The sequence below is a fragment of the Dromiciops gliroides genome, chromosome 4 (genome assembly GCF_019393635.1).
Source record: "Dromiciops gliroides isolate mDroGli1 chromosome 4, mDroGli1.pri, whole genome shotgun sequence".
Classification (NCBI taxonomy): domain Eukaryota; kingdom Metazoa; phylum Chordata; class Mammalia; order Microbiotheria; family Microbiotheriidae; genus Dromiciops; species Dromiciops gliroides.
The window spans coordinates 74,770,018-74,784,607 of record NC_057864.1 but is presented as its reverse complement, the minus strand read 5'-3'; the positions used below and the strand labels follow the sequence as shown (position 1 = coordinate 74,784,607).

The 14,590-nt window shown below is 39.0% G+C and overlaps 1 protein-coding gene across 1 annotated transcript in view; it reads right to left on the bottom strand.

Annotated features, from left to right (window-relative positions):
• The window catches only part of CACNA1E (calcium voltage-gated channel subunit alpha1 E), a 649,518-nt gene that overhangs the window by 63,484 nt on the left and 571,444 nt on the right, over window positions 1-14,590 (bottom strand). The window contains 2 exon segments of the mRNA XM_043963674.1: window positions 4,663-4,759; window positions 8,344-8,355. Of these exon segments, the coding sequence (XP_043819609.1) occupies window positions 4,663-4,759; window positions 8,344-8,355 (109 nt within the window).

The window sequence follows — 14,590 nt, the reverse complement described above, 5'->3', positions numbered from 1 at the left end:
GTTTATAGATCCTTCATCATCAACTAGAAGATAAAATAAATCACTCATTACACATCTACAATCCAGAGTGACCCAGTGAAGAGTACCCCCTTTCCTAGTCAAAGGGCACTGCAGCGACAAAGGATGCTTTTGCTGGACAGAAGTAAACAGACTACTTTTTTTTTTAAGTGAGGCAATTGGGGTTAAGTGACTTGCCCAGGGTCACACAGCTAGTAAGTGTTAAGTGTCTGAGGCCGGATTTGAACTCAGGTACTCCTGATTCCAGGGCCGGTGTTCTATCCACTGTGCAATCCAGCTGCCCCCTAAAAAGACTATTTTTCAAGGGAAGGAGAGACAGATCCTCTTCTATGTGGAAGGTAGGCCAAAGCAATAAGATCAAGAGGCATAAAAGAGGGTCAAGGAGTTCAAAACTATACCATCCATGCATGTTCCTTTCTGAAAATTCTCTACAAAGTTCTCTTTGTGGAGAATTTTGCTTTGGTAAGAAGCACAGAAACCTAATTGAGAAGGCTAGAATTGAAAAAGACATTAGAAATCATCTAAGCCAATCTTCTTTTTTTACAGTTGGGGAAAATGAGGTCCAGAGCTGTAAAACGAACATATACCAAATCTAGAATGTTAAAGTTGAAATATTGTTTTCTTCTGGCAGACTATTGCTATAATCAATCATTTGCTCTACTTTCTCTCTTATCAACATCTATCTTCTGCCTCCTTCCCTGCTGCCTGCAAACATGTGCAGGTCTTTCCTATGCTCAATAATAGCTAGTAGCTATAGTACCTATAGTATCTTAAATTTTACAAAGTCCTTTTACCTATTATTTTAACTCATTTGATACTCACAACAACCATTTGAGGTAGGTGCCAGTATCATCCCCATTCTACAGTTGAGTTAACTGATGCTGAGAGAGGTCAAGTGACTCACCTAGTAAATACATGAGGCAGGGGCAGCTAGGTGGCACAGTGGATAGAGCACCAGCCCTGGATTCAGGAGGATCTGAGTTAAAATCCAGCCTCAGACACTTAACACTTACTAGCTGTGTAACCCTGGGCAAGTCACTTAAACCCAATTGCCTAACAAAAAAAAATACATGACACAGCTAGATGGTATAGTGCATAGAGAGCCAAGCTTGGAAACAAAAGAGGATTCATCTTCATGAATTCAATTCTGACCTCAGACACTTATTAGCTGTGTGACCCTGGCTAAGTCATTTAACCCTATTTGCCTCAGTTTCTCATCTGTAAAATGAGCTAGAGAAGTAAATAGCAAACCACTACAGTATTTTTGCCAAGAAAACCTCAAAAGGGGTCACAAAGAGTTGGACATGACTGAAACGACTCAACAGCAAGTATACAAAATAGAATTTGAACTCAGGATTCCTGACTCAAGTTCAGCATTCTTTTCTGTATAACTTTTCCCCCAGAAATAACCTTGTATTAAATATATTTTATTTATACTTATATAATCTACATATTGTTAGTTGATATAATGGAAGCAATACTCTTTCATTTTTGTCTTTGGTATCACCAATGCCTAGCACAGTGCTTAAGAGAGACACATAATGACTTCTTAACAAATGCTTGATTGCCCTAGTTCAAACCTTTAATTGAATATGTGGGAAAACTCTGGCTGGGATCTTTAATGTGAACACTCATTAAATAAGGACTGTTACAGATGAAAGATCACTTAGAGAAAATACAGTTCAATCCTCTCATTTTACAAATGAAGAAACTGAGGCCAAGAGATTTGTCTAGGGTCACAAAGGTAATAACAATGTTCTTAGATTTGTACACAGAAAATGGTTTCCTCCTTAGCTTTTTGCCTGAGAGCGTGACAATAGGTCATCAATTCTGCTAAGCTGAATATTATTTAGTATGAAGGTCGTACTTTTCCCTTAAGTTGCTAAAAGCACTTCGTCCACAGTTTGTCAGAGACTCTTGAAACTGTCAGGAGAGATTACTTATTATTTCCCTGTTATGTTCACTGTACTCTGGCTAGGGATAAAAATCAGCCCCCATGGATATCAATGGGCATGTCATCATTCTTAGCTTCTTTTTGGGGAAGATGAGATCAACAGATTATGCAAATAAAAGTTGGCACTTCAGTCCAATAGTGAATCAGGGAGAAACCAGAACTAAATACTTTCCTTTCAGAGACTCCTGTTACAGTGCTCTTTCCATAAATTGTGAAGCATTACAGGGGAATTCATTGCATTTCATGCCATTTTTAGGTTCTTTTCTAGGTTTTTAGGTTTAGAGCACTGGTGAGTCTAGCCCTGGGGTAACTTGGATCCTGTTCAGTTGTCTCTCCAATGCTCTGGGTAAAACATTATTAGATTAATTAGCTCAACACTGTGGGGAATGTGAGTGACACTTGTAGCCTCAAAGAATCATTAAAGCCACCTACATTATACGGTAAGATTATACTATTGCAGAGAGAGGAACTGCCTCAATCTAGTTTGATGGTTTAGACCCCAGACCAAGATAAAAGGTGGATTTTTTAGCCATCTACACTAGTCTTTCCTTATTCCTCTCATAAGAGGACCACTTCATTGAGAGAGAGAAGAAAGGAGAGAGGACAGAGAGGAGAGGGAGAGGGAGAGAGAGGGAAAGAGGGAGAGAGGGAGAGAGAATATTGCAAGTTCCTTCTATCCTCTAACTTCATATTTCAAATCCCCTTAATTTGTCCCCCTTTCCTTCCTTCTTCAGAGGATAAGATGACCCTTCTTGCCAGGGCCATTCCCCCCTCCTCCCCCAACTTGTGACTTTTATCCTATGCCTTTCTATCTCTTCCCCTTTTATTATCTCCTCTCTCCCTAATTTTCAGATTCTCTTTATCCATTGGCTCCTTTCCCACTACCTACTAAAATGTCCAAATCTCCTGTAATCCTTAACCTTCCCTTGACTTTACCAATCCAATATCTCTCCTTCTTTTCATAGACAACTTCTTATATACACTCATTGTATCTACTTTATCACCTCGCATTTCTTTCTTTTTTTAAAAAAAAAGTAATAAACATTTGTATTCATAGTTTGGGGTTCCAATTTTTATCCCTTATTCCCTCCCCTTCCCACCCCCTTCCCTGAGGTAGTAAGATCAGATACAGGTTATACATGTATGATTATGTAAAATATTACCATATTAGTCATTTTGTATAAGAAAAATTGAATAAAAGGAAAAAAATGAAAGAAAGTGAAAAATTACATGCTTCAGTCTGTGTTCCATCAATATCTGTTCTTTCTTTGGAAGTGGATAGTATGTTTCATCAATAGTCCTTTGGGATTGTCTTGGATCCCTTGAAATCTGGCTTCTCTTCCCACCACTCAACTGAAACTCCTCTCTGCCAAGTCCCAAATGATCTCTTAATTGCCAAACCTGATAGTCTTTTCTCAGGTGGATGTAGTATGGAAAAAGTCAACCTTCTTTCTACCATATGACCTCCTGCCCATAGTGCCAAGAATTCTTTTAAATATCTCCCTTCTCTGCCATAGCTCAGTTATCTCTTGGCTCCATGGTTCCTCCAACTTCTTACATCTCTTCTCCAGTTCTGAGATATCTTCTCTTTTATAGAAAATACTTAGATCATGAATTAGTCTCACATACTGGTTTTTATTGATCATAAGATGAATACAGGTCCTGTTCACACTCAGTTTTTTAAGCTATATGCATTTTCTTGTCCTTTTTTAGAGACAATTCTTTTCCCCCCTTTTTTCCTGAGCCTGGAAGTAGAAAGATTTCTGTGGGGGGCAGCTAGGTGGCGCAGTGGATAGAGCACCGGCCCTGGAGTCAGGAGTACCTGAGTTCAAATCCGGCCTCAGACACCTAACACTAGCTGTGTGACCTTGGGCAAGTCACTTAACCCCAACTGCCTCACTAAAAAAAAAAAAAAAAAAAAAACAAACAAAAAAAAAGATTTCTGTGAACTGTCAAATGGCTAGTATTTATCCCTTCCACTGAGGTCACTGCCTCTGTCTCACAGAAGTGAGGGATAGAGTCAATTTCTGTGTACTATCTGGTTACCTTCTTTTAGTAGAAAACATATAGCTTGAATTTGGTTACTCTAATTCTGCCTTCACTTTCACTAATAGTGATAGCACCACCCTAACTGTAAAAGGAATTAGTAAGGGCACAACAAGCTTGCCAAGTTTGACATGATTGGTTACTCACAGCCTCTGAGAAGTTCAGATAAAGCCCCACCCCAGGTTGTTGCAAGAGGAGCCTGATCACCTATTGTGGCAGGAGGATAAGGGAAAAGGATAAACATCATAGCTTATTTAGCCAAGTGTATGTCTGTCTTCTACAAGTAACTGTCAAAACCTCAAGTATTCCCCACTCCTTTTTTTATGATGGACCAGTTTTTGACCTCTATCTATAGCATAGGCATCACTATTGGAATGCCCATCAAATCCAGAAACTCATCACACACCTAAGTAAGACAAATGGCCTCACGGGCTATAAAAATGTCATCTCAGACTAGAATCAAGAGGTGGAAGATCTCTTTCTAGATTTCTCAGACTGTGTTCTGGCTTGGATAGAGAAAAAGGATCTAGGGTGCCACATAAGAAAAGGGACCTACCTAGTAAAGGATACACCAAAATAAGAGATGTTTCAAGAAATAAGGTGGTGATAGAGTACATAGATTCAGGAAACATGGGAAATTATACCTTTAGTTTGGGTAAGCGCTTGATGGTTTTCAGCGGCCTTAGAACTCGGAGCACACGCAGAGACTTAATGGTTTTGATATCCCGGCCTTTGTTGGTTCTGTGGCAAAAGCATCCAAAACATAATCATTTGTATGTGGAAGGAAAGGAAGCTGAAAATTACTGTATCCATGGACACAGCAGAGTAAGAGGGAAAAACAGACAGATCCAGAGATGTGGTCATAGTATATCCTTTCTGTGAAGTCTTCAGACCTACAGAGAAGACCTTAGAAACAAAGTTCTCTACTCCATTCTCATAAAAATGAACACAAATCAACACACAGAAAAGGGGAGAGGACCTGAGACATAGTCATAGAATACTCCTTCTGTGAGAGTCTTCGGATCCTACAGAAAAGACCCAAGAAATGAGGTTCTCCATACTAATTGGTATACACACACACACACACACACACACACACACACTCCAATGAGGTAAAATCTACTTCACTTAAAACACCCAGTCCGATGTTACTCACTGTCCCAGGAACTACTTGGGTCTTACTTGAATGAACCAATAGGTGTTGGGGGTGATAATGCAGAAGATAAACATGAAGAAAGAATAGAAAGCTTATGACTGAGAGCAGGGCACAGTATCAGCCCTCATATCCCTTCAAGGGACTTAGCCCAGTGCACTCTTCAACTAAAGGTTTATCACCTCTGTAAATCTCATTAGGGTGAGAAAGAAGGAGGTGAGGAGGGGACAACAGGGGATTTGACACTCTCACTGCACTAGGTCATGTGTTTCAGAGTTAGCACCTCCATGCAGACTTCCCAGCAGGTCCTTGGATCATACCACCAATTAAATCTGTCTAGCTAAGACTTCCTGCAGAGACAGCTTTCAGTTGAGACATTGCTCTTGCCAATCTCACAGACCCAAATAGTTAAATTTGCACAAACATACAGTCCCATTCACCTTTATCTTTACCCCACAACCAATACCCTTGTATATCCAGCTCCAGGGAAATGATTTTGCTTCTACTGGAGGAAATGCATTACCGTTGCTTTTTTTTTTTTTTTAGTGAGACAATTGGGGTTAAGTGACTTGCCTAGGGTCACACAGCTAGTAAGTGTTAAGTGTCTGAGGTCGGATTTGAACTCAGGTACTCATGACTCCAGGGCCAGTGCTCTATCCACTGCGCCACCTAGTGGTCCCACTATTCCTTTTAATAAGTATAAAACTGATAAAGCAAATTACGTTTCTTTCTCCTAATTCATTCTCCAGAATGGGCAAGCAAGAACTTCTTTCTCTTGGAATACAAGAAGTGAAATATTTTTTTAAAATGTACACCTCCATGGAAACTGGAATCTACCCTGTTTTCTCGTAGGGCACAGGATGGAATGCTTTAATATTTCTTTTCATTAGGTTTTGGTCAAAAAGAAATCACAATCAACTGCTGAGTGAGGGCCACCACCAAGAAATTACATGGTGTATGCAGAGCAGAGTAAATGAACCAATGAACAAAATTCAAGGTTTTACTACTGCCTTTGGTTACTAAAATTTAGAAGAGATCCAAAAAGGGAAACAAGATACTCCAAGATTCCAAGCAACTATTGGAAATAGAATAGGTCTCATTCCTCTCCTCTCTTCTATCCTTGCCCACAAACAACAAAAAAAGATAAACTACCAAAAACTCAGGGGGATATAGTCTATTATAATATTGCTGCTGAATAATTGTTTTCTTGCTTCTGTTCATTCTGTATCAGTTCATATGAGTCTTCCCATATTTCTCTGAACCATCCATTTCATCATGCCATGTGGGAATTTGTTTTGCTTGGTAATACATATTTGTTCCAAGGATTTTGTTTTTCTTTTTCTTCTAAATTGAGGGAGGGAGAAAATAAATGCTCACTTGAAAAATAAAATGAAATAAAAGATTAAAAACAGGAAGAAAGTTCAAATGCATTCACACAAATAAGTAGAAAGATTGAGTAATCATGGGATATTGATTCTACTTAGTATTACAACTATAAGACTTGCTCAAAGGATATAATAACTGTCTCACCAGATACTCCTATAGCTCCTATTTGATGAACTCCACTGGTTCCCTATTGTCTCCAGGATCAAATATAAAATTCTTTGCTTTGTTTTTAAAGTCCTTTATAGACTGGCCCCTTCCTGTCTTTTTTAGTTGTTTTTGGGGTTTTTTTTTTTGTTGTTGTTGTTTACCTTCTGGAACTCTAGAATCTACTCGTACTAGCCTTCTTGCTCTTTCTCACAAAAGACACTTCATTGTTCAGTCCAGTTGTCCATCTCTACATGAACTCATTAGGGGTTTTCTCAACAAAGATACTGAAGTGGTTTGCCATTTTCTTTTCCAGCTCATTTTACAGATGAGGAACTGAGACAGACAGGGTTAAGTGACCTACCCAGGACCAGACATCTGGTAAGTATCTGAGGCAAGTTTTTAACTCATGAAGATGAGTCCTCTTGACCTCAGGACCAATGCTTTATCCACTTCACAATCAAGCTGCCCCCACGTAGGACATGACATCTCCCAAATCCCCATGCCTGGAATGTTCTCCCTCCTCACCTCCTGCAAAAAGCCTTTCCTGTTACCCCTAGAAAGGTAACTGCCTTCCTACTAGGATTGCCTCCCAATTACATCATATAGATCTTGTTTGTACATAATTGTATTTTTGTCTTTCCCATATGATTCTAAGCTTCTTAAGGGCAGAGACCATGTTTTTGCTTTTCTATGTATTCCTAGTACTTGACATGGTGCTTGGCATATAGTATGTGCTTAATAAATGCTTGTTGATTGAAAAATAAAATCACCCAGAGTGTTCTTGACATTTATAACACACACACACACACACACACACATACATTTATATCCCAGGTCCTTGATATAGTTCCTAAATAATTTTCTCTTGAAAAAATGTTATTATATTTATTTAAACAAACCACTAGCACCAACAAAAATGGGGTAATTGAGGAAGGCACTAAGAGGCCATTCAGAAAACCAAAGACTGACTTTAATTTTTAAAATCAGACTCTCAGATGGTTGTCCAGTCTTCAGCTTCCAATTTTCTCCTCTTAGAGCTGTATTAAATAAGTCTCCAGTGCAGAGTTAATTTGGTGAAAAATAGACATTCTGAGAATGGTTACATGTAATCCAATTCAATTTTACTTCAGTACATAATTATTACTTACAATAAAAACCCCCTAAAATGTCACCTCCTACATGAACCCTTCTCTGACCTCCCTCTTCATTGGTAATGTGCTTTCCCCTTAAATCCAGGACAATCAACAAATTTTCTAACACACATAACCTGTAATATTCTGTTTTTAAATTATTTTTGTCTTAACCACCACTAGCCCCATTTGATTGTAAGATCCATAAAGGCAATGATATTTTTGTCTGTCCTCCAGTACCTAGTACAGTACCTGTACATAGTAGGTGTCTGATGAATTGAACTATTGATAATTTTTACCCTCTTGGTATAGAGGGCATAAAGATTCTATGAGATTTCAGTGGTAAGGCTAATGGAAAACAGAAGAAACTAATGATAAATTCGATTGCATCAACTGACCAGCTTTTTTTCCAATAATTCACCTCCAAATCCCACCCAACCCTATCTCTTCTTGCTTCCTCATCACACCCCCATGCTTCTACCCCAAGGAAAATCAAAGAATATATTTACCCCAAAGCGTTCCTATGGTGGATCCAATTAGAGAGCAGCCCAGAAAAGAGAGGAGAGAAAAAAAAAGACAGGTAGTCAGGGAAATCTAAGGAGCAAAACAGAACAAGAGAGTGACAAGAGACAAAAGCCATGAGGCCCATAGGAACTCTCACACGCTTTCCCCACAATAGACCCCCTCCAACCCCCATGATCTCTGCTTCACAGCCTTGGCACTCTGGGAGTCAACACATTTTCTGAAAGGTCAAGAATACTCCATATCCAATTTGTATATTCTGAGTTCTCCAGTGTAAATTTGGAAGCCACTTTGCCATTGCCCTTGGGTGCCAACCTCTAACCTGCATCACTATTTTAGACATTATCCTTTATTCTTTGATTCATTGGGGATTCTTAAATCTAGACTACAGCCTCTATTTTCACAGAAGCTTTTCAGAAAAGCTCCCCACTTCCAAGAAATAGATATAAAACCAGGTTAGGGGGATGAAGATTATACTGGACCAAAAATGGAAATTTGTGGGCAAAAAATTCCATCACTATGAGATATCTATACCTGCCTAAGAATTTCAGAAATGCAAACAGGAAAAGGGAACATGATTGCCTCTCTGGAAGTCATTTTAGGGCATGTGTCATAAACATGGAAAGGCAAAGGAGCCATTAAACTACCCTGGATCTGATGCTGTTAAGTTCTAACTTTTAATATGAAATACATGAACTCCCAACACGAGGCTGGGAAATGATACACAATACTAAAACACAGATATATCCCAGGCCCAATGGACCTTGTCATCTAGAAGAGTCAGAACAAAGATATCTGCACAAGAACAGTAAGATGTTTGCCTAAGAGCTTTGTACACCAGCCTTTTAGGACTCAATCTGGGGAGGAGAAAACGAGTAAACAGAAGGCCATTTATGGTCATAAAAAGTTTTTTGAGGGTGATTCTCCAGTCCTCTCCATCATAACTTTTTCAGCACCAAATAGAATAAGATAACTAAGTGAGAGGAAATAATTCAGGGTTTTAAATCATTCTTGGCAATGTGACCTCAACCTGTAGAAATTTACCATTTCCAGTGACCCCCCTCCCCTCCCCAAGAGCATTCTTAAAATCTAGGATCTCTTAGGTTTATGAGAGAAGGAACAAACATTACCTGCTCCTGCTCAGAAACTTGAAGGGATGATCAACAAAGATCTTTCCAATGGCCTGGTCAAACATTGTACTAGAAAAGAGGGTGGCATGATTTCTCTAAAAGGCGATGTCTCAGGATGCATGGTGCTCTCTGGGTCTAATTTTCTTAGCTGCATATATCAGGAGTGATCAAGAGAATCCCCTAATCTGCTGCATTTAGGAACTTCCAAAGGAGCTAGGCATGTAGTCTGGTCTCTTTCTATGGAACATGTGCCCTAGCTGCTTGTTGAAGGACATATACACCTTGATGAGATGATGGAGCAACTGGTCACCAGTGTCTGATGGTGTGTTGAAAATGATTGGCCGGGGCAGCTAGGTGGAACAGTGGATAGAGCACCGACCCTAGAGTCAGGAGTACCTAAGTTCAAAACTGGCCTCGGACACTTAACAATTACTAGCTGTGTGACCCTAGGCAAGTCACTTAACCCCAATTGCCTCACAAAAAAAAAAGAAAGAAAATGATTGGCTATGGGAGTCAGGAGGAACTGCCCGATCAGTGGGCTCTAATGGGAACTGAGGAGAAAAAGTGTGCTCTCTTTGGGACTATTCCAGAGCTTTCTCTCCCTTGAACTTCTAAAGGGGAAGAGGAGCTGAGAGAATGCCAACCCACCCCCTAGCATCCATGGTTGATACAAAGCATGGGAGTAAGAATACGTGCTTGCTAATGGGAACCTGAATCAATGGTCACCATCTTCTACTGTGTCTCTTCCCTGAGGACAACAGGCAAGTGATCCATGATCCTGAGAAATGGATGTATCCAGCTATGGAACCCTTGTGAGTTTTAGAGCTTCTGAGTCAACTATGAGGTACTCAGAGGGAGGTGATTCCCATGACAAGGAAGAAGCACTCTCACCACAAGGATACTATAGCTGAAAGAACCAAGAAAACCCAAGCCATGTCCTAGTTGGCCTGGAAATCTAGACTTTGGGAGTGGCTCATGCAAGTACAAGTGTGAGATGAGAGATAAATACCTATTTCAGCAGTGCCACAGATACTTCCAATTTGGGGGAGAATATAATGTGTGTCATGAGTGATTGCTTTATCTTTCTCTATTTGTTAGTCTTGTGTGTTATAAGCATTTTTTATGGGATCATGTCTTTTGGCAAGAAAACATTCTTGGCTTCACCAGCACAAGGATTACAGCTGTTTCGTCTTCTAGAGCTACTTAAAATGAAAAATGGTCATCTATACTGTGGGGACATTAAAAATCAACCATTTGGGCCATGCTGATCTGAAACGGTAATAATTAAGAGATGGGTCAAGCTAATTTATTTTGTATTCTCTAACAGCACAAAGAGTTTTATGAGCAATGAATACTGTTAAATAGAAATTAGAAGGGGAATATTATATACTTGAAAGGTCACATTTTGGTAGTATTTCTTTTCATTTAAACAAATGATGAGCTAATTATAGACTATTCTAATATTTATGCATATGTTTATATATGTGCATATGTCATATATATGTATCTATCTATCTGTCTATCTATTTTAGGACTTCAACTAGACAATGTTTTGTTAGGTGAAGAGCACTTTATGTATTTGAAATGAACCAAACTGTTTTTCTATAAATATGTGTTTATTGATTCAGATTTAACTGTCATCCTAATTAGTGGTTTTATTATTTTTATAATAAATGACTTTTACAAAGGAATTGACTACATTATTTCCTTGATGACAACCCTGTGAGGTAGGGATTATATGTATAATTATCTCCATTTGACTTGAGGAAGCTGAACCTCATAGGATTTAGCTGATTTACCAACAGTCACATAGCTATTAAGTCTCAGAGACAGTAATTGAATCTGGATCTTCCTGACTCCAAGTACAATGATCTTTCCTTTACATAATATTACCCTTTTTTTGAAAAGTAACCCCAGGGGCAGCTAGGTGGCACAGTGGATAGAGCACCAGACCTGGATTCAGGAGGACCCGAGTTAAAATCCAGCCTCAGAGACTTAACACTTACTAGATGTGTGACCCTGGGCAAGTCATTAACCCCAATTCCTCACCAAAAATAAAAAAAAGAAAAGTGACCCCAATTAAAAGTAACCAACAGCAGAGGAATAAATCCAAGGGGCTCCTGTACACTGCCTCCCTTGAACTAAGACTTACTTGGATAGTTTATTTTCTATTCATTAACTGTTCTCCAAAAAGAGGGCTCTGACTCTCATGTCTCATCAGTAAAAAATGAGAAGTTTCAAGCTCAATTGTCAAGTTGCCCTCCAGATCTTTCATGTGTAATCACTCCTCTTTTTCTGTAATCTTCCTCTCCAGCTCCCAATTCCCTCCCTCAAATGACACTCTCAATATGATTTCTCCTGTGAATTACCTCTGTTTCTCATCAGAGCTAGGGCAACAAGTTCTCAACATCCTCTGTCCTTACAGTTGCTACCTTGACATTAAGGCCTTTTATTCTCCACACCCCCTCACACCCCTCCCCCTACCCCACTCCATGTGCTTAAGCTCTCCAGACACTCAGCATTTTGGACATAGATTTGGATGACCTCTAAATGGCAGCCTAGGTGGAGTGCCATGATACTGGTCATTTTCATGGGTGGCAAATTAGTTATATCTATCTAATCATGGATTTTTAAGGCTAGAAGAGAGCTTAGGGATTTTGTAGCCCAATTTTTTCCTCTTACAAATTAAGAAATTAAGGACTAAAGAAGTTAAGTAAAGATAACTGGTTAGTAAAAGGGCTAAGACTAGGTCTTATGTCTTCTGATTCAATCCATTGGTGGTGGTGGTGGTGGTGGTTTGTTTGTTTGTTTGTTTTTCCCTTCTGCTCTCTTCAAATGTTTTTACTCCATATCCAGAACTTGGCAGGTTTAACATGACCAAAAGTCAGGACAGGTATTGTCTCTATTTTACAGATGGGAAAACTGAGACTCATGGAGATTAAGTAACTTGTCTATGGTCATACAAGTCATAAGTGGCAGAACTAAGAATCAAATTTAGGATTCAAGACTTTTGGTCTAATGTGTTTTTCTACTAAACTGTGCTGCCTCTAAATACTATTGGTCTATGTGTTTAACAAATGGTACTTAGCTCCATGAGCCTCTCTTTAGCCTGCTAAAGCTGCCAAGTTCTGGATATGCAGTACAAATCTTTTTTTAAAAATTCCATTGTTTTCAGATTAATTGAACTCTAAACCAACCAGAGGATCATTTTAATCCTCAGACCAAGAAAAAGAAGAAAACAAAGTTTCTTATTACCTCGTGCAGATTTATTCAGGAGGTTCCAGTGTGCTGAATGACTTTTTCCCCCTTCTTACTCTTGACATTCTAAAGATATGCATAGATACTCCTCGATCCTCATTATATTCAGATCTTTCTAGGAAGGTCATATTACCAACTGTATGTAATTCAGCCAATATGCCACCCAGCTGGAAGTTAATTCTATAATGCCAGGCTGTCCCTCTGTTCTCTTGTAGTAAACCGACTGCTAGTACAATCTGAGTTAGTGATTGCCCTATAGTTTAAAGCCCTTTGTGTTAGTCATTCCCTTTTCTCATATTGGACTCTAGACCACTAGGTTTTAAATGGAAAACAATGGGGCTTTATTGTTCTTAGTGGACAATTCTTAGAGAGAATTCAGTGCTTTTACCGACATAATCTGACTTGGATTTCTGGTTAAAGAGATTTTTGCATCAGTAGCTGGCTAGGTCCTTTGATTAGTACATTGCTCTGCTGGAGTAAGGATTATAGGTTTGATTATCATAAAACTTATTAAAATTTGTTCTGTTTCGTGGCCAACTCTCTTCATTTGGTACAGAAAGCTTTAAAAACCTTGTCAGAAAGGAAACTAGAAAAAAAGAGTTCAAACTCATTCCCTGTATGAAAAAACAACTCAAAGCTCAGACCATGGTGGGAGTAGGTTGACAGGATAATTTTCATGGGCAACAGATGAGGCATTCTGTAAAGTCCATGAGATAACTAGGTGTACATAGGCCTGAATAATGCCTCTCTTATAACCCCTTCCACATGGCTTCTATTCTATTCACTTTCTCTTCATCACTGATCCCTCAACAATCTCATTTTCAAGGCAGTTGAGATGATACAAGAAGGTGTCCCGAGAGCTTGTGGCCATTAATCTCCTTCATCTTGGCACAAAATCAGATGAAATCAATCACAAGGTGGCTCTAAAATAAAGTTGAAGTCTTGAAGAACACTATTCTTCTTATGTGCTCACTCCTCGAAGTTCCAATCCATTCTCATCTGGCATCTGAAATCCTAAGTTAATGGAATATCTGACTGCAAAATTCAATCTTAATTCTTTGGTCTCTTCAACAGTGCTGGAGAACTAAATGACCTGTCTGACTCTGGCAAATAGGGCTTCTTTGCATGAGAAGAGACTTTACTCCATTTTCCCCATGTAATCATACTAAGCCAGTTTGCCATGCCTTGAGGTAGGGGCTACTGGTAAAATCATGTAATGGGACAGCTTAAAGTGTGTTTACATGGTAATACCAAAGAACAACTAGATGTTTAATGATAATTTTAGCCATAGTTTTCTTGGTAAGGGTTTCTAATAATATTTCATTCATGAATTCCACTGCTTTCACATGCCTCCAGCTAAATATATAGGCATCAAGATAAAACTGGGGAAAGTTGCATGCATGTTACTTGACCTTCTAGATACCTTTAAATGCTTGTTCTTTGCATGCTATTAATGCATTTAGGACTTCACCAAACTATTATGACTATTTCTTAATGCATTCAATAGGCCCCCGCCAATTTCAGAGACATGGGCAGTGAAAATTGCCAGGAAAATTACTGATTTCAATGAAAAGAATGTAATAAAAGCTAATATGGGGATTCCAATTTCTTCTGGCAGCAAGAGACAGGTTGACTCATGCCTTCCTTTCTTGGCTGAGGATTGAATGATAATGCCAAATAGAGCCCTAATCCAAAATTTATTATATGCTAGGGAGCCATACATTACAATGGTCAGTGGTGATAGGAATTTCTAGCACTGTGTTTGGGATATCAAATAGCTAATGTTCATACCTTGGCAGGATTTCAAAGGGGCTTTTCATGGCAAACATTTCAACATTTCTTGGTT